This window comes from Sminthopsis crassicaudata, chromosome 2 (genome assembly GCF_048593235.1).
Source record: "Sminthopsis crassicaudata isolate SCR6 chromosome 2, ASM4859323v1, whole genome shotgun sequence".
Classification (NCBI taxonomy): Eukaryota; Metazoa; Chordata; class Mammalia; order Dasyuromorphia; family Dasyuridae; genus Sminthopsis; species Sminthopsis crassicaudata.
The window spans coordinates 55,826,566-55,854,126 of NC_133618.1; the positions used below are offsets into that span (position 1 = coordinate 55,826,566).

At 38.1% G+C, this 27,561-nt stretch overlaps 1 protein-coding gene across 1 annotated transcript; it reads left to right on the plus strand.

Annotated features, from left to right (window-relative positions):
• The first annotated feature begins 234 nt into the window (after positions 1–234).
• Positions 235–26,300, plus strand: CIBAR2 (CBY1 interacting BAR domain containing 2). The gene is made up of 9 exons (XM_074286308.1): positions 235–408; positions 11,989–12,223; positions 14,942–15,010; positions 15,128–15,229; positions 16,579–16,584; positions 18,509–18,613; positions 22,039–22,152; positions 23,899–24,000; positions 25,428–26,300. Exons 1-9 carry the CDS (start codon positions 389–391, stop codon positions 25,548–25,550), a joined length of 876 nt encoding a protein of 291 aa, XP_074142409.1. The 5' UTR covers positions 235–388; the 3' UTR covers positions 25,551–26,300.
• Positions 26,301–27,561: the final 1,261 nt, after the last annotated feature.

The window sequence follows — 27,561 nt, forward strand, 5'->3', positions numbered from 1 at the left end:
CCTCCTCCTTCATTTCTTCTCCTCTTCCTCCCCACCTCTCCTTCTCTTTCTCCTTTTTTTTTTTTTTTTTTTTTAAATGGGGTATGCTGGCAGGTGGGGCTAAAGAACATTTTGATCCTCTGGAAGTAAAATCAGGAGGCGTGACCTCAGAGGCAGGCTGGATCAAAGCCCAGTTGGTTACTGGAGCAACCGGTCTAACCCCTCCCCTAGCCCAGTGCTGTTGGGAGCATTGCCCCAGCAACGGCTCCCAGCTTCACCTGAGCCAGGTGACAACAGCTGCGCCTCATCTGGTTCGCTTTCCACCCTGCCGGGAGCTTTCATTGTTATTTATTTCAAAACAAGTCCCTGATTCTTGTTTTTGAAGCAGATCTGGCTCCTTCCAGTCACAATGAACATTGTCCTGTCCAGGTGAGTGATTTCACTGTAACCCCAGCCTCTCCTGTGGACCCAGTCATTGTCTTTGACATTCTGGATTTCCCTATCCCTGAAATTTTCCCATAGAAAAGGGGGAAAATAATGGAATGGTTAAGGTCTGGGGGTTTCTGCCTCAAAGACATTTGGACAAGTTGCGTAATCTGTGCCTCAGTTTCCATATCTTTAAAATAGGAATAGTAATTTCTGCTTGACACTGCTTGTCTCACAGGATTATCATGTTGAAAGCATTTTGTGAACATTGGAATGCTACATAAATGTAAATTTGTACTATATTTGCCTCAAAGGAGACTCAGGCAGATTTTAGAATTAATGTTTTCTCTAATCAGATCAATAAACTATCGCTGGCAGGGATCTTAGACACCATAGAATCCAGCTGTTCTCAAACTTTGTGGTCTCAGAACCCCTTTTCACTCTTAAAAATCACTGAAAAATCCCACAAAGCATTAGCTTAGATGGGTTATACCTCTCAATATTTACTATGTTAGAAATTAAAATGTCTCAGTATTATTAAGAAAATAATTTTGACTTCTTAGGTCCCCTTGAAAGGGCCTCAGGGGATCCTAGATCACTCTTTGAGAATCACCAATTTAATCCAATCTCCTTATATTACAGATGAGACATGAAGAAATGATGTGATTTTTTCCCCCCCAGGTCACATGAACAGTAAGAAGAAAAGCCCACTCTGAACCCATTTATAAAGCAAATAAGTTAAATTAGATGATCACTAAGATTCTTCCTAGTTCTGAAATGCAATTTTTATGATTCAATACCTTCAAATACCATGATCTTTCCCCTCCCCACAATCTGATTTTTACGTGACTCTAACCTTAAGTTTCCACTATTTCCCTATGCAGAGTTCATTACACCCATAATTATCTTCCACACTCTTCCAAAGACATCATGTGCATCTATAAGCTCCCACTAACTTGCTTTGTATCCTTTATGCAAACCAGTTCTGTCTTCCAAGTCCCAGCTCTTCCTGAAAGCCTTCTCTGCTGATTTCAACTCAGTGATCCCTGGAACCTTTAAGCTGTTGTCTATAACACTCATTTGTCATTTAACCTAAGTTACATGGGTCCAACCCTTTTTTGGTGTCTTTGTCTTGCCTTTTTAGCTAAAAAGTAAGAAACTGCCTGGCAAGGGGATGGTGTTGTACAGGAGCTAGAGGATCTGGGTTTGGAGCCCAGCTCTGCCATTCCCTATTTTAGGTCTTTTGAATCTATGCAATGAGAATGTTGGACTAAATGATTTCTGAAGTTCTTTTCAACTCTAACTATGGTCTTATGATTTGTAAAATGAAAGGGGTACATTAAATGAAGTCTAAGGTCCCTTCCAATGCTAACTTCTCTGGTCCTTTGTGAGGAACATGTGGGAAGTGATCGATAAATATCAGTTGTGAAGTCCCAAACATCAGTAACAAAATCTCCCTCCCTTCAAACTCACATCAGATTTTGTTTTGCACCATCCACATATTTACATGTACTGCATCTCTAATATTGTTGTATTCTGTACTTCTTAAATTATAAACTCCATGAGGGCAAACACGGAATCTTTTGTAATATATATATCCACACCCTGCCACTTCCCAACATTTAATGCAGTGTTCCGCCCATAGTAAGTTCTTAAGAAATATTTGCTGAATTAATAAATCAGGGAAGAAGCAGAGTGATATGGTGGAAAGAGATTCAGAATCAGAGATTGGTTCCCACTCTATTACTGACTGATGATCTTTTGGGCCTTGATTTGCTCCTTGTGAGATGCACAATGATTAAATGACCTTCCTGTTCCAACCTGGTTGGTTTCAATGAAGGCTTTGAAAATCCCCTAAAAGCCAATGCCAGAAAACTAAGGATGAAAACACTTGATCAGGGGCATAGAATAACTACCAATTAAGTGATCATTCTGTAGCTTAACTATAAGCTACAACCTTATTTAATGTTTTCTTGGCAAAGATACTGAAGTGATTTGCCATTTCCTTCTCCAGCTCATTTTATAGATGAGGAAACTAAGGCAAATGGGGTTAAGTGACTTGCTCAGGGTGACACAACTAGTTGGCAAAGATACTACTTTGGTTTATCATTTTCTTCCTCAGATCATTTTTTCAGATGAGGAAACTGAGGCAAACAGGGTTAAGTGTACTTCCCAGAATGACACAGTTAGTAAGGATCTGAAGCAGGATGCACGTTTGGGTCTTCTGAACATTGGCTTCATCCATGGAACTATCTTCAAAGATAAATTCATGGCAGGGTCTTGGTTCCATGAGAAGGGCTTTTCAATCCATCTTCATGTAACTATTTGAACCATATTATTATCAATAGCAACATTAGTAATATGTTACATTTGCATGTAACTTTGTGGTTATAAAATGTTTTACTTGCATCCTTTCATCTGACCCACATAGGAACCCCAGTAAAATAAATAGGGAAGGGACTATTATCCCCATTTTGCAGGTGAGGGTGAATATCACTTAGCCAGGAAAGAGGCAAAATCAGGGCTCTTCTGAATGCTAGCCCTCTAGGGTAACTGTATTAAAGAACTATGATAATTATACCTAAAGGGCTATCAAACTATGAATACCCTTTGATCTAACAATGTCTCTAATGTGTCTGTATCCCAAAGAGGGAAAAGGATGCATGTGTGCAAAAGTGTTTGTAGCAGCCCTTTTTGTAGAGGCAAGGAACTGGAAACTGAGTGGATGCCCATGAATTGGAGAATGGCTGAATAAGTTCTGGTATATGGATGTGATGGAATATTATTGTTCTGTGAGAGATGATGAACAAGTTGATTTTAGAGAGGCCTGAAAAGACTTGCATGAACTGGTGCTAAATGGAGTGAACAGAACCAAGAGAACATTGTACATGGCAACAACAAGATTATGTGATGATCAATTGTGATGGACTTGGCTCTTCTCAGCAATGAGGTGATTCAGAGCAATTCCAATAGACTTGTGATGGAAAGTGCCATCCACATCCAGAAGAGAACTATGGAGACTGAATATGAATCAAAGCATAGTATTTTCATCTTTTTGTTGTTGTTAGTTTGCTCATTGTTTTCCTTTCTCAAGGTTTTTCCTTTCAATCTCATTTTTCTTGCACAATATGATGAATATGGAAATATGTTTAGAAGAATGAACACATTTAACCTATAGTGGGTGCTTGCTGTCTAGAGGAGGGAGGGAGAAAATTTTGGAAAATTGGAAAAGGTTTTTGCAAGGTGAATGTTGAAAGCTATATTTGGACAAATAAAATACTATTTAAAAAAAGAACTGTGGATTGGCAATCAGGACACCCAGGATGTTAATTAACTGTGTTACCCCAGGAGAGTCTCATCTTCCTGTGCCTCAGTTTCCTAAAATGTAAGGGGGGATAGTTAGGATGACTTCTAAGGTCCAGCTCTATCACTGTAGGATTTCAGGTCCAGGTCTTTCAATTGCATTGTTTTCTATAGCTTTAATAGAAGAACAAAAGACTTCCAGTCTTTTGTATACTGTGTGTATGTGTGTATTATACCTGATGATTATTCAAAGTAAGCTACTGCATGTTAAATGATGAATGCAAATAACTTTCCTTCTCTAAAATAATTTCCTGCCATAGAGAAGAGATGGAGAGATGGAAGACTCAGCAGGGGGCACTATTACTATTCAGAATTATATATTTCATAGTCCAAAAAAGTGAATAAATGACATTTCCTTGCCAGGTTCAATGGAAGCCAGTAAATAACTCTTGAGGAAAATGGTCACCCGAACTGCAAACAAAATGCACATTAGCAACTCTTCAGCATGAGAAAGATGCAGTAAAAAGAAATCTTATTTTAACGCTAGTCCATATTTGGCCATTTTCTTTGTGTGTGGTCTTAGATAAGTCATTTCCCTCCCTGAGCCTTAATTTATTCATCTTTTCTTCAAGGGGCTAACAGTGGTTGATCTTTAAAAATTCCTTTTGCTTCTAAATCATATAATCCTGATTTAGAGAAAGACAAATGAACCTAGAAGAAAGAATCAGGATTTTAATCCTGACTGTGACACTTACTTACTGTGTGACTTTGGCTAAGTCAACAAGCATTATTAAGGCCTACCATGTGCCAATCGCTGTGCTAGGCAACAGGGAAATAAAGAGAACAATGCTCTCAAGTTCCTGCCTGGAAGAAGGTTAGGTTTTTTTTCTCAAGGAGGCAGAGGAGTAATATAGAGAGGGATAGAAAAGTTAGGTGGTGTGAAGTCTTAGAAGGCTTTGAATGCCAGGCTAAGGGAGAAGTTTGGATTTTATTCTACAGGTAATAAGAATCCATTTAAGGACTCTGAGTGAAGGAGAGCTCTAATCAGGTAAATCTATGACTGCATAGATCATTGATTGCACCAGTCAAGCATGGATTGGAGGATGGGAAAATGTAGAGAACAGAAGAGCTATGAGGAAGTTATTAAAATCATCCAGGCAAGTGATGCCCAAGGTCTACATTGACTATACTTGTGGCCATGAGAGAAGAAGGAATGGGAATGAGAGCGATTACAAAGACTGAGTCAACAGTGTGAGGGTGTGTTAGAAAAATAAAGCATTTATTAAGGTTTTACTGTGTATCAACTATTGTGCTAAGGCTTGAAGATCAAATACAAGCAAAACTGTTTCCTATACTATCCTCAGGAAGTTTATGTTCCACTGAGTAGAGAGGCAAGGCAGAAGTCAAGGGGAAAGGGGTGGGATTTGAGATTTTATGAAACCAGTTGGTCAGTAAATTTTTATTAAGTACCTGCTATATGCCAGCAACTAAATGCTGGGTATACAAAAAGAGACAAAAGGCAGTCCCTGCCCTCAAGGAGCTTACAATCTAATAGGAGAAAGAATAAGCAAACAGATATATTCAACCGGATAAAAGGGGAATAATTACAGAGGAAAGGTTCTACATTTAAGCGTTTGGGGGAGGCTTCCTGTAGAAGGTGGGATTTTAGTTGGGACTTAAAGGAAGCTAAGGAGGTAGAGATGAAGAGGGAGAGTGACCCTTCTTCATTTCTCATTTGAATGAGAAACGGTCTGAGAAAATGTCCACTGGCAAGAGATGGAAAATGATCATGTTCATGGAACAGAGAGGAAGCCAATCATTGGATCAAAGAAGACATGGTGTGGAGTGAGGTATAAAAGGACTAGGTATAAAGAACTTGAAATGTCAAAGGTTTTTATATTTGATCTTGGAGGTGAGGGTTAGCCATTAAAGTTTATTGAATAGGAAATAGGGGGTGGGGGATGACATGACTGGATTTTATTAAAATCTCTTTGGTGGCTAAAGGGAGGATGAAGGATGGACTGGAGTGGGGAGAGACTTGAGCAGGCAGATTCACCAGCAGTTATTACAATAATCCAGATGTGAGGTGATAAGAGCAGCACTAGAGCAGTGATTGTATCAGTGGAGGGAAGGTAAATATATTATTCAAAATGTCTGAAAGGCTGTTATGAGGAGATGGCCATGAAGTGTTATGAAGGTCTTGGTCCTGCAAGAAAAGACCAAAGACTACCCTGCAGAGCTGATGGACCTAGAAATGGAGTGACAAGTTCTGACAAGAGGGAGAGGAGGACAATTGACAGAGAACAGGTGACACGGCAAAAAGATAGCCATGAATTGAGGGAAAAACCAAGGCTAGCACTCTAGTTTTAAAAGTGGGAGATGAAGGAGGATCTGAAGGACTTCAAATCTGTTTAACACTTACTGGCTGTGTGACCCTGGGCAAGTCATTTAACCCCAATTGCCTCAGGAGAAAAAAGAGTGGGAGATGAGTGGGACAGCTAGATGGGGCAGTGGATAGAGCACTAGTGTGTAGGCTAGAGCATCTGAATTCAAATCTGGCCTCAGAGAGTTATCACTTACTAGCTGTGTTTATATTTGATCTTAGAGGTGGGCAAGTTGCTTACCCCCCAATTGCCTCCACATAAAGAAAAAAAATTAAAAAGAATGGGAAATGGGCTAAATAAGGGAATGGGAGGGTGCCATCGACAAATACTGGAGTCAAAAAAAAGAATCTGTTTGAAGGAGAAAAAGTAATCACTTCTGTTTTAGGTACGTTGATTCTATGACAGATAAGCAGTTTCAGTGGGCAACTGAAAATTTAGGTATACCACAGTGGCGGGTACCCCTACCAGCTGTATGATATATGAATTTCAGCATATGAGCAGAATAAGCCAATATTTTCTGCCCAAGCTGTAATCTACATGTCTCCCTGCCTGTAATCACTTCCTGATAAGATGACCATGAAACTCATTCATCAGCCTGATTCCATGGCAACTACATCCAAATGCATCACTCTCGGAGGCTTGGTCTAAGCAACTCAGCAACTACCTTATTCCAAGTCACTGTGAGTAGATGATCCCAAAATCTTTTGTACTGAATATCAACAGGAGGTATTATGGGATTAAAGCTGGAGATGACCTTAGAGTTGATTATTTTGTTCCTTGTACTTATATCCTCAGCATTAGCACAATAATTGGAATAGACTAGACTTGTTGATTCACTAGTATTCCAGCCGTCTCCTTGTCCATCAGAGGAAGAGATGGGAAGATGGCTCACCCAAGTTCACCTCATTGAGGGTATTAATAGAACCAAGATTCAAAACCCAGGTCCTCCTAAGTGACCCAGGGTCATTCTATTAAATCCCATACCTTCTCTTCTGGACTTGTTTTCATCTACTCTGTTTTATTACGGTCTAGGAAATTGTAATATTTAAAAGAAGATAATAGACTTCACACTATCAATAGACCAAAAAGTATTTATTAAGCACTGACCATGCAATCCAGTCTCAGAGATACTTACCAGTTGTGTGATCCCAAGCAAATCATTGTTTACCTCAGTTACCTCATCTGTATAATAAGCTGGAGAAGGAAATGGCAAAGCATGCTAATATTTTTGACCAGAAAACCTCAAATGGGGTCACAAAGAGGCAGACGTGACTGAAAATGACTGAAGAACAATAACAACTACACATGTGCTAGACACTGTGCCGGGCTCTGCAGATACAAATACAAACAATTCATTTTAATGGGAGATGTGGACAATGCATAATAAAAATACCCTAACTCAGATCTCTTCATTTCAAATTCAGCATTCTTTTCACTCTATCATTTTAGAAAAGAATGATTATTAAGTCAAATTACCCTTCTTGGTGGAATTTCAGGCAGTGTAAGAACAGGCAATCTAGAATTTCAGGAAGTAAGAAGTGTAGGGACTTCCCCTTCTCTCCTGTCCTTATATCTCTTTTCTATGTATGTTAAATAAATATAAAGTGAATAAACATATTACATAGGGTATTTAGTGTCAGTAAATACCAGATAGTTTTTGGGGAAAGGCATTAGCTATTGTAATCAGCAAAGTATTCATGCAGAAGATGGTGCCAAGAAGAGAGGTATGAAGCAGAGATAAGGAGGGAGTGCCTTCCCAGCAGAGGGGGTCAATGACAAGGTGTGGTGATGGGAAATAGAATAATTTGAAAAGATTAGACAGATGACCAGTTTGGCTGGATCAAAGAGTGAAAATGAAGGAATGGAAAAATCACCACCCCCAATTCTTCCCTTTTCATCTATTCCATGTAAAAAAGAAACAGGAAGAAAGGGGGAAAGACAAGGAAAAAGAGAGGGAGACAAAGAAGAAAGGAAGAAGGAAAGGAGAGGGGAAGCTAGAAACAGAATGAGCATCGTCTCTAAGACTGATTCAAAACACCAGCTTACTACCAACCTTGGAATAAGACAGTGTTTTGGTTTCAGAGGCGTCTTACAAGGCTGTAGACATAATAACAGGAAATAAGAGCTGGTGAATTATGTTAACATAGGCCTTGATCACATGCCATCTCCTTGGCCTAGTTAAGTTATGGGAGTTGGAATCGAGACACTTTAGCTTTCCTGGCATTTTCTTTTCCCAAATAGAAAGAAGCGTCAGGTCAAATTACAGGATGGGCTGAGGCTCTGGAAAGACCATCATTTATTTCCACATAGTTGTGACCATTGCCTCTCCTCAGAACTGTTACTGAATGAAGTGTGGCATGGGGTATCGGAAACACATTGGACTGGAAATAAGGAGGTCTGACGTTGTTTCAATGTTGATGTTTATTCGCTGTGGTTTTATTGGCCAAGTTAGTTATTCTCTCTGGGGCTCAGTTTGCTTTTCTGTCAAATGAGAGGGATGAATCAGATCCTAAGGTCATGAATATAGAGCTTATTAAATGATTTGTCTAAGTTTGCAGAGTTAGGAAATAGTGTTCTTTGACCGTGATCCAGTGCTTTTTCCCCTATGTCCTTATCACCTTGTTCGCAAAAGTAGGTGTTCTAAGGGTCCTTCAAGGTTAGGCTGTTTCATTTTTCTGAAATGGTGGCTCCTGGCAGATAAGAGTGTGTAGATCAGAGGAGGAATTTGAAGAAAGGTGAAAGAAAAGAAGGAAAAGATAGTATGAGAGAAAAAAAAGGAAAGGGACATGAAGAGTTATACCCAGGAGTGGTCTTATCATAGTAACTGATATTGCCATAATATATGGCAATATACTTTTTAAAAATTTATTAATTAATATTTTAAAATTAAATTTTATTTTCAGTACATATTCTTTCTCCCTCTACCATTAAAAAAAGCAAGAAAAGTAAAACTGGTTATAAATATGGATATTCAAGCAAAACAGATCTCTTCAATGGCCATGTCCAAAAATTTTCATACACACACACACACACACACATATATATATATATATATATATATATATATATATATATTTATTGTACATAGGCTTAAGACTATGGTGTAGTCTTGTAATTTTGGCTTTTTTTAATATATCACCATTTCTCCCTGCGTATGATATATATATATATATATACACACATACACATATATATGCATTCACATATACACATACACAGACACACATTTATATACACATACATACATACATGTGTATACATGCATACATACTTATGAATGTGCACTGAATCCATTATTCTCTATGAAAAGATGGGCAGAGTGTTTGATCACAAGTCTTCTACAATTGTTCCGTCAGTATGTTGATTCAACCTTTCAGATTTGTTTTTACAATGTTGCTATCATTGTATAAATTATTTTCCTAGTTCTGCTTATTTCAGTAGTCATCAGTTCATATAAGTCTTCCCAGTTTCATAGTATCCCTTAAGGTTTACAGAGTATGATCTTAATTGAGCCATATAACTAGGAAGTAAGAATTATCTATTAATCAGTCATCATTCAATCATTTTCAGTCATGTCCGACTCTACATGACTCCTTTTGGTGTTTTCCACTAGAGTGGTTTGCCATTTCCTTTTCCAGTTCATTTTATAGATGAGGAAATTGAGGCAGACAGGGTTAAGTGACTTATCCACGGTCATATGGGTGGTAAATATTTGAGGCTGGATTTGATTTCAGTTCTTCCTGACTTTCCAGCAAGCCATTTATCTTAGGATAACATAAATAATAAAGTATCTGAGTCAGTATTTGAAACTAGTGCTTCTCAACTCTTTTCTTGGTGGTGGTGGTGGGGAATGTGTTCATTGTACACAGGCTTAAGGCTATGGTGTAGTCTTATAATTTTGTTTTTGTCAATATATTTTTTCATCATTTCTCCTTGTAGCTACTCTTAAATTTAAGTGTCCAAATATTAAAGCATATGTAGTACCTTAGTTTGGAGGGCCTTATGAAGTCTTTCATGGAATTTTTCTTTTCATCTTAACACTACAGATCAGCTGCACATTAATTGCAATTATCTTCATGGTGGCTTGCTGTGAGCACTACACCAGCAGATAAAGAAGCATCCCATGAAATAATTTCTTGTTGCCTTTAGATATACGATAGAAATCATTTCTTGCGATGCCTTTATTTGCCTCCCCAAGAATCCCTGAGTTATCTTTCTATATATCAGCCCCTTCCTCCTAACTTCTGGTTTCATTTACAGCAAGAATGGCAATATTGACATGACTCCATTCCTCCAGTAGAATGAACATTTGTTAATCAATTGGACAAGGATCTAACTCACAGTTAGAGTAGCAGCAGCTGTTGGTATGATCTTGATTGTTGACTGTTAGATATAATCTTTAAAATTAGTCTAAAAACTCCATAGTTATTAGCTTTCTCTGCTCCCTTTCCTTCTTTTCTACTCCTATCACTACAGAAGTTGAAAGTGGGGACCATGCAGGGCTAACAGCTATGGTGTATTTTTCTCTCTCGCTTGTTTCATGGATTTCCATGGCCAAAGAAGATAATCCCTGGTGACTAACCGTCTGGTGGTGAGCCTCTCCATACTTATCCTGGTCAGTCCTTGGAAAGTAGATGTATTCTCTTGCCAAAACCATACTCAAAGGAAGCTAAATAGTGTGGTGGATAGAGTGCTAGGTTTAGAGTGATGAAGACCTGACTTCAAAAATGTTCTCAGACACGAACTAATTATGTGATCCTGGTCAAGTCACTTTACCTCTGGCTCAGTTTCCTCAATTTTATAATGGAAATAAAGTTGTAATGAGGGCCAAATGAGATCATAATTATAAAGCACTTAGCACAATGCCTAGCATATATAAGGCAAAACAAAAATGTTCAATAAGGAAGGAAGCATTTATTATATTATTATCTTTTTGACTTGGTAGATCACACTCAGGCTGATACTACAATGATACAGCTTTGAGAGTCTAGGATCACCTCCATTCCTTAATGAAGCTTTGGATTTAGGATTACTGTTATAAAATACAAATATCCTTAAGAGGGTTAAGAAATTACTCAGGATTAAATATTCACAGTAATCCCTAGTAGATATCAAATTTACAGAGGAAATAATAGTTTGATGGAAAGATAAAAGAGGGAAAAGTGATTTTGGAATCTAGAGCATTGGGTTCTGACTGAATGGAGGAGAGGTGGAGGTGGGGTACTTTAAAAGGAGTTTACTCCTGGGCAGGTAGGTGCAGTGGATAGAACACCACCTCTGGAATCAGGAGTTCCTGAATTCAAATGTGATCTCAGACACTTGACACTTATTAGTTGTGTGACTCTGGGCAAGTCAGACAAGCTCCATTGCCTCAGAAAAAAAGGAGTTAAATGTGGCTAATATACAGCAAAGGGAAGCCTGGAAACCTACAAGAAGGTGGATGTTGTCCAGGATAGTGCAGAAAAGAAGGTGGGAGGGTATTCAAAGACCAACTTCACCCACTTTGCAGCTTTTCTTCTAAGTGTGGCTAAAGAAAAGATGAGTTTAGATCTTGGTGAGACAAGTGTATAAAAATAGTAAAGATTGTATAAATAAATTCTGCTTGGGGGGAGAGTCACATTCAGCATCTAATGTTACTGTAAAGGATCTTTGTTCCTCTAAGAGAAACTATATTTAATATCCTTGTGTATATTTGGAGAAATAATTAAAATTTTTCAATTATTTTTAAAAATTATTAAAATTTTTTAAAATAACGAGATCATTTGATATCTTTGGGGAAAGCATTGAGAAGAAAACAAAGATTTTGGGCCAGGCAGTACCCAAGGGAATCATCCTCTAGTCCTGTTTCTCCGATTGCTAGGTAAGCCATGTCAGCTCTCTATGCTATTCTCCTCAGAGATAGCCAAGTCCGGGTGATGGAGAACACGGTGAACAATGCTGAGAAGTACTTCGGCCAGTTCTGCGTGCTGTTGGCTGCCTACACCCGGAAGACAGCCAAACTGCGAGATATGGCAGACCTGCTCGTTAAGCAGCTCTTGGATTTTGCCAATACCGAGAATCCTGAAATGCGTACGACCTTGAAGAACTTTGCGGAGGAGTTGGCTAAAGTACAAGATTACCGGCAGGCGAAGGTGAGTCCCTGCTCCAAATGCCACATTTCATAAACTGCCTATCTGGAACATATTGATGACTGGATACAATTCTGTTCAGGAAGCATTTATTAATTGCCAACTGTGTGCATGGCACTCAGCTTACGGCTATGTATGCATAGAGAAACAAAAACCTGCAAAAAGATTTCACTCTTAGGATGTGTGGATGGAGGGATACAATGTGTTCATAAATAAATAATTGTAAAGCAATTTCAAGAAGAAAATGATAATAAATGGGAAAGTGCAGGAGGAGCAGCTTCATGGAGTAGAGGTATTTTGAAAGAAGCCAGTGATTTAATGGGATGCAGGTGAAGGGGGAGATATTCCAGGCCCAAAGCACAGGAGATGGGATGTCATGCACTGAGAACAGCTAATAAACCAATTTCACTGAAATGGAGAGACTATGAAGGGGAATAATAATATGAAACAAGACTAGAGAGATAAGTGGGAACCAGAGTGTAGAGGGCCTTAAATGTCAGGTTATAAAGAGAGGTGTTACTGTGAAAGTAGATCAATTTTGAAAGATTTTTTTAAAATATCCTATCAGAGTTCCAAAAGATTTTTTCCATAAAGCCAGAAAATATTAGCACTAGAAAAGAACTTCATGGACTTCTTAATTCATTTTGCCGGTGAGGAAACCAAGTCACAAAGGAAGAAATGAGCTGCCTAAGATCTCCTAAACAAATAAATAACTTCGTTAATGAAAATGTTCAATACACGCTCAATAAATATCTTATGGATACATATCAAAAAGTCTAGAAACTATGCATTATTGAATATTCAATGAGTACTTATCAAGTTCTTAGGACCTAGGCACAATCTTAAACACTTATTAGCTGGGTGATCCTAGGCAAGTCATTCTACTCCTCTATCTATTCGGTTTCCTCAATTGTAAAATAGAGAAAATAAAAGCACCTCCCTTCCTATCTCTTCCATTTGGTGCTTATATAATTTTGGTCAGATCACTTAATTTCTATTTTCTCATCTGTAAACTGAAGGGGTTGACTTATTGATCAATAAGGTTCCTTCCCACACTAAATATAGGAAGAGATATAAAGAAAATTACAGCTCCCCATGCTCAAGTCTATTGTATGGCAGAGGACTTGCTGACAAATAACTTGAATACAAAATTGATTTATCAAAAGGTAAAAGCAGTAGAAAGGGATAAACAAAGAATCAATTGAAGGAATTGGTGATTTTTAGTCTGGGTAGAATACATAGCTAGGTGGTGCTGGAGTACTGGATCAGGAATCCGGAAGATCTTAATTCAAATTTGACCTCATACCTTTTCAAGCTATGTTGCCCTGAGCAAATCACTTCTCCCTGTTTGCCTTAGTTTTCTCATCTGTAAAATGAGCTGGAAAAGGAAATGACAAACACAACTGAAATGACTGAACAACAACAAAGTCTGGGAAAGAGACTTGTATAAAAGTTACTGTCTTCAAATATCTGAAGAACTGTCATTGGACTTGTTCTGCTTGTCCCCAGAGAGGCAGGGCAAAGACCAATAAGTGGAAGTTAGAAGGAAAACAGATTTTTGAATCAATATAAAATGAAGAATGATGTAGTAAATTAAGTTGATAGACAATACAACAGGCTACACTATAATCACCCTGTCACTGGAAATATTCAAACATATCACCTGTCAGACATTTTGCAGAAGAGATTCCTTTGAAAGGCAGAAAGATCACATGACCCTCTATTCCCTCCCCTTTCCCTCCACTCCATTATCTTGTGATATTTATTTCACTATAATTCATTTCCTAACCATCCATGCTCATTCTTGAGATTCTGAGTTATAACAGGAAAAATAAAAATGAAACTACTGGGCTAAGGAATCAGAGAGCCCGGTTTCGAGCCTAAAGGCAAGCATTCTTTAAAAATGGTATGGCCCAAAGGAAAAGACTGTGTATCCCCAGAACATAGGTTGGTTCAATCAAGAATATAGGATAATAGGAAGACTATTGGATTGAGTATCATAGGATCTGGGCTCAAATCTCTATTAGTTATTGACCTTGGTCAAATCATTTAATCTCTCCAATTCTCAGTTCTTCAAATGTAAAAGGAAATGGTTGAGCAGGATAATTTCAGAGAGACCTGGAGAGACCCTTATCTGACAGGAAAACAGTTGATAAAATACCATTAGACTTTAATAAAGTTCTAACTCATAGTTTTCTCAGTGCTTTATCCATCTTATAATGATGGGATGGATGGTGCTATGCTGCAGAGGACAAAGAGCTGGATCTGGAGTCAGGAAGAGTTCAGTTCTTGCCTTAGTCACTTATTAGCTGGATGATACAGAGCAAGTCATTTAACCTGACTCAGTTTCAACTGTAAAATGGAGAAAATAATAGCTTCCTTCCAGAATTTTTCAACTATTCAGTCGTTTTCAGTCATACACAACTCTTTGTAATGCTATTTGGGATCTTTTTGGCAAAGATACTTAAGTAGTTTGGCATTTCCTTCTCTAGCTCATTTTACAAATGAAGAAACTAAGACAAACTGAGTGAATTGACTTGCCCAGGATCACACAGCTAATAAGTGTTTTAAGACAAATTTGAATTCAGAAAGATGTTTATCTAGCACTCCATCTGTACCACTTGGCTATTCAGGGTTATTTGAAGCTTTAATCACATATCCAATAAAAAATTTTATATTAATTCCCTCTGAATCATATGTTTACTTTCCCTTTGACTTTAGGTTGAAAGATTTGAACTGAAAGTCATCAATCCACTGAGACTGTATGAGACTCAGATAAAGCAAACCCGTGTATGTATAAGAGGACACTTCTAACACCATGGTTGGTTGCCTCCCCTATCTTGTGGTGTTTTTTTTTCTGCTTTCAATGATGTTGAATATTAAGTACTGCTAATCTCTTTCATTTAGGCTGAGATCAAGAAATTCAACAAGGTCCGAAATAATGAAATCAAACAACTAGAGAAATTGGAAAGACTGAGGCAGAAGTCACCTTCTGACCGACACACAATTGTATCCTTCCATATAGAACCATAGAGGTTTCAAGCTAATATATCCCTAGTGGTAGCAGGAGGAAGAAGAAGAGCAATGATAGCTAACATTCATATGTCTCTTTATAATCTATAAAGCACTTTATAGAGTGTTCCAAAAATCTTAAGGCAGTTCTAAGCTATTAAATTATGTTCTTTCACTCAATCCTTACAACAATCCTATGAAATGAGTGCTATTATCATCCTATTAACATCCTATTATCATCTATTTTGTAGCTACTGTAATGGAGAGAGATTATTTGCCTGGCATAGAATCCCACAGCTAGTAACTGTTTCAGGGAGGATTTGAACTCCTGCTCTTTCTGTTTCCAAGTTCTGTCCACTATACCTCCAGTATTAAGTTAAAAGACCTGGATGCAAATCCTGTACTTGTTATTGGTGTGACATTGGACATTATGTCTCCAAGTTCCAAAATCTATCTACACATTCCAGATATGAAATCAAAGGACCTAGATATGAATCATGAATATAGTACTTGTAACATGCATGATTTTGATTTTCTCATCAGAAAATGAAAAGATTAGATTTGATGGCCTTTGAGGTTCCCCCATCGATTTTCCACTCAGCTGGTTTGTCTAACCTATGTCACTCCCCCCACCCATAGTTCCCAGTAGCTCTGCAATTACCTCCAGAATAAAGGTCTTTGGGGGGACATTTTTAGCACCACCTTGTCTTTTCCTACCTGTCAGGCTCCCTACACTTTATATCTCTCCATGTATTGATGATTTGGCCACACTGGTCTTTCTGTTTCTCATACATGACAGCCCATCTCCTGGTCTCTGTCTTTGCACTGACTTCCTCCTGGGCCAAGAATTCTTTGTCTCCTTACTTCTACCTTTTCACCTCCTTTAAGACTCATCCAGAAGCCTTCCTTCTGTGGGAAGTCTTTCCCAGTCACCCCTTCAGCCCCCCTCAAGTGGCCGAAGTCTTTCCTTTCAGCTTACATTCCATCATCTCTCTATCTTGTATTGCCTCGTTCTTTGTTTGTGTGGCTTTTATTACTATGTCTTCCTCCTGCCTCCTATGGGAACAAATGTTCTTTGAAAGGGAGAACTGTTTTTGCCTTTTATATTCTCTTCTGCTATTTTGTATTCCTAGTGTTTAGCACAGTTTTTGGCACTGAATAAATACATAGTAAATATTTATTGACTGATTGACTGAATAAACCTATGATCTTGTGATAGTAGGTTTTTTTTTAGTTTTGATCATTGTGTGAGGGATATTTATAATAATTGCTCCATATTGACTTATTAAAAGCTTCCACAATTGCTCCTATAATTTAGATTTCCTTAATAACTGCTTTTTTTCCAGTCCCAGGTAAGAGTAGCCCCTGTAAGAACATTGCTGGTATGAAATGGTAATAAATTCCCCTGACAAACCAGAGGTGAGCATTATATTAGATAATCAGACCTGGACAGAATTCAAAAGAAAACAATAAACATTTAGTGAGCATAAAAATGTCATGGAAAGAGCATAATTCTAGGAGATTAAAGATCTAGTACTGGTTTTGTCTCATGATATCAGGTACATCATTTCAGTTCTCAGTCTCAGTTTCCCCATCTGTACCACTATGAAAAGGTTAGATTGGATCTCTAAGGACCCTGACAGTCCTGAGATTAACTTGGTCATTGACCTCAAAGGACATCCCTCATCTGGTCTTTATAATTTTGGTTGGTAGGCTAAGATCCTAGAGATCATTTCAGTCATATAAAGTCAAGCCAGGTCAACAGGCATTTAATAAATGCTCACTAAGTGCCAGGAACTGTGCTAAATGTTAGGAATACCATACTTGAACTTGTGTTCAAGCCCTATGTTCTACATAACAGCCAATCAACAAGCATTAGGTTTTTTTGTAGATTTGTGCTTTTTTTGATTTGGAGGCAAGCAGGGTTAAATGACTTTTACATAGTCACATAGGGAATACATGTCTGAAGCTGGATTTGAACTCAAGTTCTCTTGACTCCAAGGCCAGTGCTCTATCTACTGGTCTACGTACCTAGCTGCTCCCTCAACAAACATTTACAAAGCACTTATACAGAGATCATTTAAATCAAGTCAAGTCAAGCCAACAAGCATCTATTAAGTACTTACTAAGTGTCAGGAATTGTCCTGAATGCTCAGAAAATGAGAGTTGAACTTGTGTTCAAGCCACTTATTCTATAGATCAATTAACAAGCATTTATTAAGTACCTGCTGTGTACCAGGCAAGGAATACAAAGTCCAAAAAAAACCCAATCCCCACCATCAAAGAATTTATATTCTACTGGGGGAGAAAACAAGGAGCTATATAAATTTATATTGAATAAATATTCATAGAGTGAGTACAAAATAAATACAGGATTGTTAAGAAGAAAGGGCAATAGGAGTTGAGGGAAATCAGGAAATGCTTCAGGTAATAAGTGGTTTTTGAAGAGAATAATTCTATGAGATGGAGATGAAAAGGGAAAACAATCCAGGCTTGGAGGCCCGTGCCAATGGGGATTTGAATCCTTTCCCATCTAGATCCTGCTCTGGCTTTGTGCCAGGTGGCCAAAGGGAGAGAGACCAAACTTAGGATTCCCTTAGTATAGGATAGGTTGGCACCTTCTTAGCACCTTAAAGTCTTAGAGAGAGAGCCAATCCATGTCAAAGGAAGCACTTGTACCCAAAGTTTCCTGGCTTTAACAGCAACTCTCACTCCACTAGAGCAGGCTACAAAAATAGATGGTCTATAATCAATAAGCTAATCATTCCTGCTAATGAATTCTAGCTGGAGAACATCTTATTTTTTCCAAGTAGCATAATGAAATAATCATCATGGTAGAATGATAAGAATGCTGGGTTTGGAACCAAAGGTCCTGAGTTTGAATTCTGCCTCTTCCATTTCCTGCCTATGTGACCTTGGACAAGTTAATTCCCCTCTCCAGGCTCTAGTTTTCTTATCTGTTAAAAAAAATGTTCCTTTAAACTCCATTTAACTCTAGGATTCTATGTACAGACCTCTCCATTATAGGTATTTGATGAGAGTATCTATAATGGTGGAAATCTCAAGCCAGTGAAAGGGAGATTTTTAGCCAAATAGGACTTCCAATGCCTGAGAAATTCCACTATGTGTGGCCACCTACTCTCCCTATGCACAGAGCCCTCCCTGGATCAATCATTTAAGTCAATTCTCTTTACTTTCATGTTAACAGCAAATGTTCCTGGATTTGGGTAAGTATGTAAGTGAGCTGAAAGCTAATGTCTCATTCCTATTTCTCAGGCTGAGACAAATGTGCAGAAAGCGGCTGTGGATATGAATCGTACCACTCACCAACTTGAAGAGACTATTGATGTATTTCAAAAGCAGAAACTGAAAGACATCCAGGTAGATAAGATACTCACGGATCTCCCATGGAGCTCTCCCCATCTCCAACTTCATCTTGGAATCAGTGCATTAAAGAATGCATTTGTGGGCAGCTAGGTGGTGCAGTGGGTAGCGCACCCAACCTGATATCAGGAGGACCTGAGTTCAAATGAGGTCTCAGACATTTAACACTTACTGGCTGTGTGACTCTGGGCAAGTCACTTAACCACCCCCCAAAATGCATTTGATTGGCCAACAAAGCACTCTTAGAAGCACTAATTTTTTGGTATGGCTACTTCTGGCAAAAGTGGGGTACAACTAGATAAATGTCCAACATGATAGCCTATGAGACAAGAGGAATGAGAAGGCCAAGATCCCCATGGGGGTAAGAGTGATTAGAAAAGAGTTTGTGCAGGAGTTGGGCCTTGAAAGTGGATAGAATTTAAAAGAGCTGAAAAAGAGGGTGTTAGCAATATAAATGGGGTAGGAGAGAAATTCAGCTGAGGTTATAGATCAGTGACACACCTCAGAGTCTCCCCTCAGGTCCAATAAGTATATAATCTAGCTAAGGCTGCTGTATGTCAGTCAGACTGGCCCAAATATTGGGAGTGTCTCAGTGCCAGGAGGAAGAGGATGAGGAAGGGAATTCCACATAAACCTCTAGGTATACAGTGGCTCAGCTGTGATCATGTGGCATCTTCCTTTGCCATTTTCTCTGGGGCTGGCACTTGCTAACATCCCTCTGGAAGGGACAGTCCATCAGGAACTCACATCTATTTTATCCTGAGGTCTTGTGTGATTCACAGTCAGATGTTGTGTGGCTTGGGAGTCAGGACATATTAAATCATAGAGAGCATCTGGCCGGAGATTTTCACATCCTTCAGATTGGGCCTTGGAGGTATGCATCTGATTTCTCACAAGCAAACAGCCATTTTGAATGCTAATTGCTAGGGAGACTTACTCACCTCTGAGGTGACCATCTTCATGACAAGGAGGAGGACATTTCAGGAAGGTGTAAAAACCTGAAACACATTTGGGAAGAGGGAGACAAGAGGCAGAGCTTAGCTCCAAGACCTGAATAAGATCTGAAAATCTAGACACGAGTCAACAATAGAATTTTAAAGATGGAAATGCTCATGGACTCTTAGGATGCTTTTAGAGAGACATCATATACAGGATGAGGAAAATAAATATAATCTTCCAGTTGGGTTACCTGCTCAGATCACACTCTGGGAGATTTCTTAGTTCTGCCTTGTTTGGAGACAACATTTTAAGACTTATCGATAAGGGAAGAGGATCAGGATTGTAGAGAGTACACTCCATGGGAGTTGGTAGAAGGCATTTGTGGTGTTTAGCTCAGAGAAGACTTAGGGGTGACATGATGGCTGTTTTAAAGATTGTGTGTGAAGAAAAGATTAATTCCTTTGTTCTGCTAGTCTCCTCCAGGTAACACTAAAAGGAAGAAAGAGAAACTTTTAGGCTTCCAAAGGAAAAAAAAAGCATTCTAACAATTAGAGCTATCCAAACGTGATATGAGCTGCCTCGGTAGACTAAATGGGGTTCATAGGATCATAGATTGAGAACTGGAAGAGACTTCAGAAACTATCTAGTCCAAATCCCTACAGATGAGGAAATTCACTGATTTGCCCAAAGTCACACAAGTTGTAAGTGTTGGGGGTAGGTTTTGAACTCAGGACTTCTGTACTCCAAAGTCAGTATTCTTTCCATGATCTGGTGATTAGATTATTTTATATATGACTTAGATTGAACAACCTCTGGAGATTCCTTCTAAATTTGAGATCTCATAAATTCTAAGGATTTTAAAAAACACTTTCTGGGGCAGCTAGGTGGTGCAGTGGATAGAGCACCAGCCCTGAAGTCAGGAGGACCTGAGTTCAAATCAAGTCTCAGACACTTAATACTTCCTAGCTGGGTGACCCTGGGCAAGTCACTTAATCCCAATTACCTCAGCAAACAAACAAACAAACAAACCACCACCAACAAAAACACTTTCTTAAATTATATCTTTTCTGCCTTGATCTTGATGGTCTTGAATGTCTTATCATTTCTTGCATTTTTTTCTTCATGTCCTATTCTTAACACCTGGGCTTTATCAATGCTCCTGTGTGTTCCACCCTGAAAATGTACAGGATGAGCGAATTAATGTAATGCATGTGTGTGTATGTGTGTGTGTGTGTGTGTGTGTGTGTGTGTGTGTGTGTGTGTGTAGCCATCTGGCGAGCCCAGTTTATAGGAAAATAATCTCCATCAATTGCTTTGCTCTCTATCTCACTTATTGTTATTGCTGTTGTTCAACTTAGCAGTTACAGGAGTGATTTGCCATTTCCTTCTCTATTTTGCTCCCATGAGGAACAGAGGAAAATAAGGATTAAGTAAGTTGCCAGAATCACACAGCTAGTAAGTGTCGGAAGCTGGATTTGAACTCAGATCTTCTTGAATCCAGATCCAATATTCTATCCACTGTAGCACTTAGTTTGCCCCTCTTACGTTACTTACCTCACAATTAACATGGTCTTCCTCAATGTTAATGCCATATGTTGAGGGCATAGTGAATAGAGCTCACGATCTGATGTCAGAAAAAATGATATGATCTTAGACACTAACTGTGTGACTCTGGGCAAGTGACTTCAATTTCGTTTGTCTCAGTTTCCTTATCTGTAAAATGAGGATAATAACATCACCTGCCTCACAAGATTGCTGGGTAGATCAAATGAGATAATAATAGTAAAAATATTTGGCATTGTACATAGTTGGAGCTATATAAATGCTTTGACCCTTCCCCCATCCCCTCCCTCTTATCTGTACATAGTTAATTGCATGTTGTCTTCCCCTTAAGTATTATATTCCTTGAGGATAAGAACTGTTTTTGTCTTTCTTTGTATCCCTAGTGGTTAGCATACTTAGCACACAGTAGGCACTTAATAAATGCTTCTGGTTTTGTGAGTCCCAGTGAAGTTAAATAACTTAGTACAGTCAGAGACAGTAATCTTCCTACCATATTTTATTTCCAGTTATTGGTGTGACTTACCCATGGTTTTGGTTTGATTTGCTTAGTGATGAGACTCCCCATCTCGCCTGGATCTAGGGGTACATCACCTCCAATCCTATTCCCCACCACTGATTGGCACAGAAGCTTGAGCCTGACCCATTTCTTACCCGGACCAGCTTACCCTTCCTTAGACAGCCTGCTGGTCTCTTGCTTCCAGGAGCTCACCATATTGCTTCTAGCCTCAGTTAACTCACTTGATTGGCTTGGCTCATTGTAGCTCAAAAGCCATGAGCTCAAGGGATCCTTCAGCCTCAATCTTCTCAGATATAGGAATTACAGGCATGTCCAGCACCATGGTTGTTGCGAAGATGATTTATAAAATGAAAACCTCTATAGAAATACAAGTGATTGATATGATGATGTTTTTACCCCCCAGAAAATTTTCTCTGACTTTGTGACCATTGAGATGGTTTTTCATGCCAAGGCTGTGGAGGTATATTCCAAGGCCTTCCAGATACTAGAAAACTACGACTTGGAAAGAGATCTAGAGGTAAGGAAAAGATGATCTCTTCCTTTATTTCTCTCCCCAACCCTGCCAGTACACAGAAGAATAACTTTTGTTAATTGAAAATGTATATATTATTCATTCTAAAGTCTGTTCTAAGGAACTTGAGACTCCGATGTCAGATTTCATGGATGGAATTTTCCTCTTGCCACCAGCATGCAGTTTATAATGGGCTAGTTTTGCTATCAATGGCTATCATCAAGGTAAAACACATGATCAGAAAACCATGGTGCAGTGAGAAGGGGAGTAACAGGCTGAGAACCAAAACTGACCTAGTAACCTTTGTGTCACCTATTTGCTCCATGTACAAAATAAGCACTTAATAAATTTTTTTTTCATTCATTCTCTTATCACTTGATGAGGTTCAGATAGAAATGGCTCAAGGACAAATCATTATCTCGCTAATATTCCTTTACCGTTAGTATTCTACAGACAATTGTGCAGGTGAGTAAAGTTTTTGAAGTTGAGGAAAAATATTAAAATGCAAACTTATCCTCTAAAGATTGTGAAAGCATTCTCAGACAGCAGAAGGAAAAATAAGAATGAGTTCATTCTTTTTCCAGCTGATTTTGACCTTCTCTGCCAGATCAATCAATCAATCAACAGACATTTATTAAGTGCCCGGCACTGGGCTTTGTCTCTTTACTTTGAAAGCTTTAATCTCATCTGGTTTGGAAAATTGAATGTTTGATATAGAGATAAAATCTTATTTATGTGAAATTTTAAAAATAAGATTAAAAGTTTTTATAAATCAATTTTATATCTAGGTAATTTGAGACAACAGCTTACTTTATGAGAAGGCTTTAGTGCTAGTATAGTTTACTGGTTTAGTTCTTGGGGATACTCTTGAGGTCTGCAGTTGTAGTTTAGGAACTTGTTATCTGTCTGTCCAAGTAGTGTAGTAAGTTTCTCATGTTTAAATCCAGCCATGAGTCTGTGTCTTGCTAAGTATTTGGTAGGAACTAAAATATGAAAGTCTGCAGTGATGTTTCACAGTTCCTTATCCTTTTCTTGAATGATCTGCATTAATCATAGCAAAAGAAAGGAGCTACATTTAGGATTTGATGATGAGGATGATAACAATAGGTAGCACCTTTGATTTCACTGGAACAGGAAATTTCCTAGCAAGATAACTTCCTTCATCACTGCAAAGTTTTTCTGAAACTTATAGCCAGTTGCCTAAAAATTGAGAAGTTAGGGTTACTTGTTGTTGTTCAGTTGTTTCCAACTCTGTTTGCAGATAAGGAAATTGAAGCAAAAAGGGTAAAGTGACTCTCCCAGGGTCACACAGTAAGTGTCTGAAGCAGATTTGAACTCAAATTTTCCTGACTCCCATCCCAATGCATTACCCATCATGCTCCATAGATCACGTCTTAAGTCTTCATGACCCCATTTGGCATTTTCTTGGTAGAAATACTGGAGGGGTTTGCCATTTCCTTCTCTGGCTCGTTTTATTGATGAGAAAACTGAGGCAAACCAGGTTAAGTGATTTGTTCAAGGTCATGCAGCTAGTAAGTGTCTTTCTTGTTCTGGATCATAGAGCCAGCATGTATCAGAGTGACTTAAACCAGGTGTTCCATTTCCCTCTACAACATTATGGAACTTCTTTTTATTCTTTATTTCTGAAACAAATCCCACAATTATCTTCTTTTGTCATCACTCCCTTACTTATTTTCTGTTATGTTGCCCTTTGATATTAAAATCCAACCAAGACTGTTTTTGCCTTTCTAGGATTTTAGAGCCAAGGTACATGGTGTTCGTGGGAATGTTGATGCAAGGCCCATCAATGCTACCAACCCTTCCTCATCTCTACCATGGTCTTTTGCCACTCCGGTAAGTGTTGGAAAGTGTTCATCTATAGTGATCACAGTAAACAGGTTCCAAATTGAGAAGCAGCAAATTATTCTGAATTAACTCAAACCATTGCTAGCAAAAATCATACCTACAATTCTAAGATCAAATTAAATCTAGAGAGATAATAGATCCATGTCCTTAAATGTCTAATCCCCTAAATTTACAGAGGAAAAAGCAGACCCTAAAAAAAGTTTAGTGACTTACCATCAGTCCCATGAGTGGTAATATCTTTTCCAGTATCTGGGACTTAAGATCTTGGATCTAAAGTTAGAAAACATCTCAGACACCATCTTGTCCCATGCCCTCACTTTACAGATGAGGAAACTGAGGAAACCTAGGGAGATTCAGTGATTTAACTAACATCACAAATAGCATCCAAGGTGGGATTTGAATCCAGATCCTCTGGTCTAAAAGCAGTGGTTTTTCCACTGTCATTTTTTGAAACAAAGTTGCTTTTAAAACAAACATATTTAGAAAAGCTACATATTCTAGTGGAAAGAACTATACTCAAAATCTGTATTCAATTCCTCACTTTTCCACTCTCTGAGTAACTTAGATAAGTCACATACCTTCTTTGGGACTCAGTTTCCTTATCTGTTAAATGAGAATAAATGAGCTCCAAGCTGTGAAATTCTAATAGCTGTGAAGAAGTAAAAAGTACTTTGAGAATGGAACATCAATTTTACTTCTTTTTTTTAAAAAAAAAATTTCTTTCTCCCCAGTTACTCATAAAAACAAATTTTAACTTTTGTTGTTTTCTTTTTTTCTTTACGAGTTTTAAGCTTTTCTATCAGTTGAAAAAATTTGTTCACTCCCTCCAAAGCTGTTTGTCCATTCCCAAACCATAGAATGTTACATGTGAAAGAGGCTCTCTAATTTAACTAACCCCTCCCATTTTCCAGGTGACTATCCTGAGTCCAAGAGAGGGGAAGTGATATCACACAATTGGTACAGATAGTATTTGAAGCCAAATTTCCTGAGTCCTTGGTATCCCATAACTTCTCCTGTAATAGTGTCATATGACAGAACTCCCTGAAAATGAAATTTTAAAATGATTTCTCTTGGGCAGCTGGGGCTTAGAACAAATACTTGCTAGTCTTCTAAAAGCCACTAGACCTAAGGTGAGTTTTGCCTTTGAGCTTTACCATCACCTTGGGCATTTAAGTATTGCCTGGCTCATGGGTGCTCTCTGTTTTTTCTTTCTCCTTCCTTTTCCCAGTTCCACTGCAGCCTCTTGGTATTATGAGATAGTTACAAGACCCAGATTCTGATTGTGCTACAAGTCTCATATGGCCTCCAAAGACTTTCTGCACTCTAAATCTGATGGCTCCTTTCTAAGCAAGATCAATGATGCCATCTAATATTTGTAATATTGAGTAACAGATGATGATATTTCTTCTTTATAGAGTGCCCAGAGCACCATGCAAAACCAGAGGCAAGAGGAGGAGGCAATGAGTGGCGAAGCCTCTGCAGAAGAGGACCAAATAGAAGATCTCAGAGAAACAAGGACTTCTCGGATTAGAAAATAACCATCCCTTGGGAGTCACCAAAATTCGAGTTTGAAAGAGCATTCTGTATCTTTCTTAACAATGTCCTAAGTTCATTCTTCATCCATAGGATCCTTTGATATGACCTAAATTGGAATTATCCAACATGGCTCCCCATGTGGCTGGCAATAGTCCTAAGGGAGGCCTGGACCAGATCAAAATATAATTGAGGTATACGTATATTGTACTTAATTTATACTTTAACATATTTAGCATGTATTGGTCAACCTGCCATCTGGAAGGGGGAGGGGAAAAATTGGAACAAAAGGTTTGGCAATTGTCAATGCTGTAAAATTACCCATGTATATATCTGGTAAATAAAAACTATAATTAAAAATACAAATATATATATATATGTACATATATATATATATATATATAATTGAGAACTATTTAACAAAGTACATCAAAATGCAATAGAGCAAAGGTGATATTAATACGGTGTTTTGTGAGTCAAAATGTGACTTGCAGGGTTCTTTATGTAGGTAGTGTTTAGCAACTTTTTTTTTTCTATTTGGATTTGATCCCACTTATTTAAGTTAGAACTTCTTAAACTGTGGTTCAACATCCCATACAGATCATATAAATGAATGTGGGGGTGACAAAAAACCTGGCAATAATAAAAGATATCAAATATTCCACCAAGATCTAATTCTTTATGTAAAATAAACAAGTATGTCCATTTCATTATTATGCAAATTTGAAATTGTATGTATACCAAAGAATTGTTTTAATAAATTTCATTATGATTTTTTCTCAGTAAATGTTTGATTTTATAACTATTTTGTATATCTAAAATCAGGATTATGTAAAAATTTTTTGGGTAAAAAGGGATTGTGAGTGGAAAAAAAATTGAAGCCTTGATCTAAGTTGTTTAAATGTAGAGAGCAGAGTGGCAAAGTTTATCCATAAAACTGCATCCAGGGGCAGCTAGGTGGCGCAGTGGTTAAGGCACCAGCCTTGAAGCCTGGAGGACCTGAGTTCAAATTTGATCTCAGACACTTAAGACTTTCTAGCTGTGTTATGTGGGCAAGTCACTTAACCCCAATTGCCTCAGCAAAAAAAGAAAAAAAGAAAGAAAAACTGCATCCATGATGCAATGCTAGACTTGGAGAAATGCTGACTCATGAAAAATTGAATTGCTAGATTGGGTTCTCTTGATGATAATTTGGAGGCTTTATATACCAAAGGTATATATGACATTAGCTCACCTGAATTGGGTGGATTTTCCAGTTGCATCTTTGAAAAGCAAATCCCTGTGTTTTTTTTTTTTTTTTTTTTTTTTTGTTTGTTTGATAGGGTTTGTTGTTTTTTAAACATCTCTACATCTCACTCCTCATGATGAAGAAGTGACTCTCTCTGGTCTCTCTGAGATTTGAAGGAAGCTATGTGACTCTGGGCAAATCACAGTCTTTCTTAGCATGTATAAATGGGAAATATAAAAAAGACATAAAATAATAAAATAGCTTAATATTATTACATGAAATAATATAATAAATAAAAGGGGATAATAATAGCATCTCCCAGACTTATTGTGAGGATCAAATGAAGTAATTTTTGTAAAGGGTTTTGCAGACTTTGAAGTGTTACATAAATGGTAGCTATAATGATGATGATAACAATATTTTAGCCCTTGTTGATATTTTATAAGCTGGTAATTTTCAGAATGTTTTTGTTTGGTATTGCCAATTCAATATAACAAGTATTTATTAACCACATACTGTGTACCAGACAATGGGGAATACAAAAAACAAAACAAAAAAACAAACAAAAAAGCCCACTAGTGCCTGTCCTCAGGAAGCATATATTCTATTGGAGGAAATGGTATGTATAGAGATAAGCACAGAAACTGAACCTATGATTTCATTTGCATTGGCAACTCCCAGGGAGGAATTTCCTCCATCACTGTAGGTTTGATGTAATATGAAATCCTAAAACTTGGTTTTGAGGTCTGCCTCAGGAAAACTCCTAGGCCCAATCTGTCTGATTCTGA

Bases quoted from the DNA above. Each gene is read 5' to 3' on its own strand.
- CIBAR2 (XM_074286308.1), top strand. From the start codon at position 389: ATGAACATTGTCCTGTCCAG. The intron at 409-11,988 runs GTGAGTGATTTC...TATTCTCCTCAG, and splicing joins ATGAACATTGTCCTGTCCAG to AGATAGCCAAGTCCGGGTGA. The intron at 24,001-25,427 runs GTAAGTGTTGGA...TCTTCTTTATAG, and splicing joins CATGGTCTTTTGCCACTCCG to AGTGCCCAGAGCACCATGCA.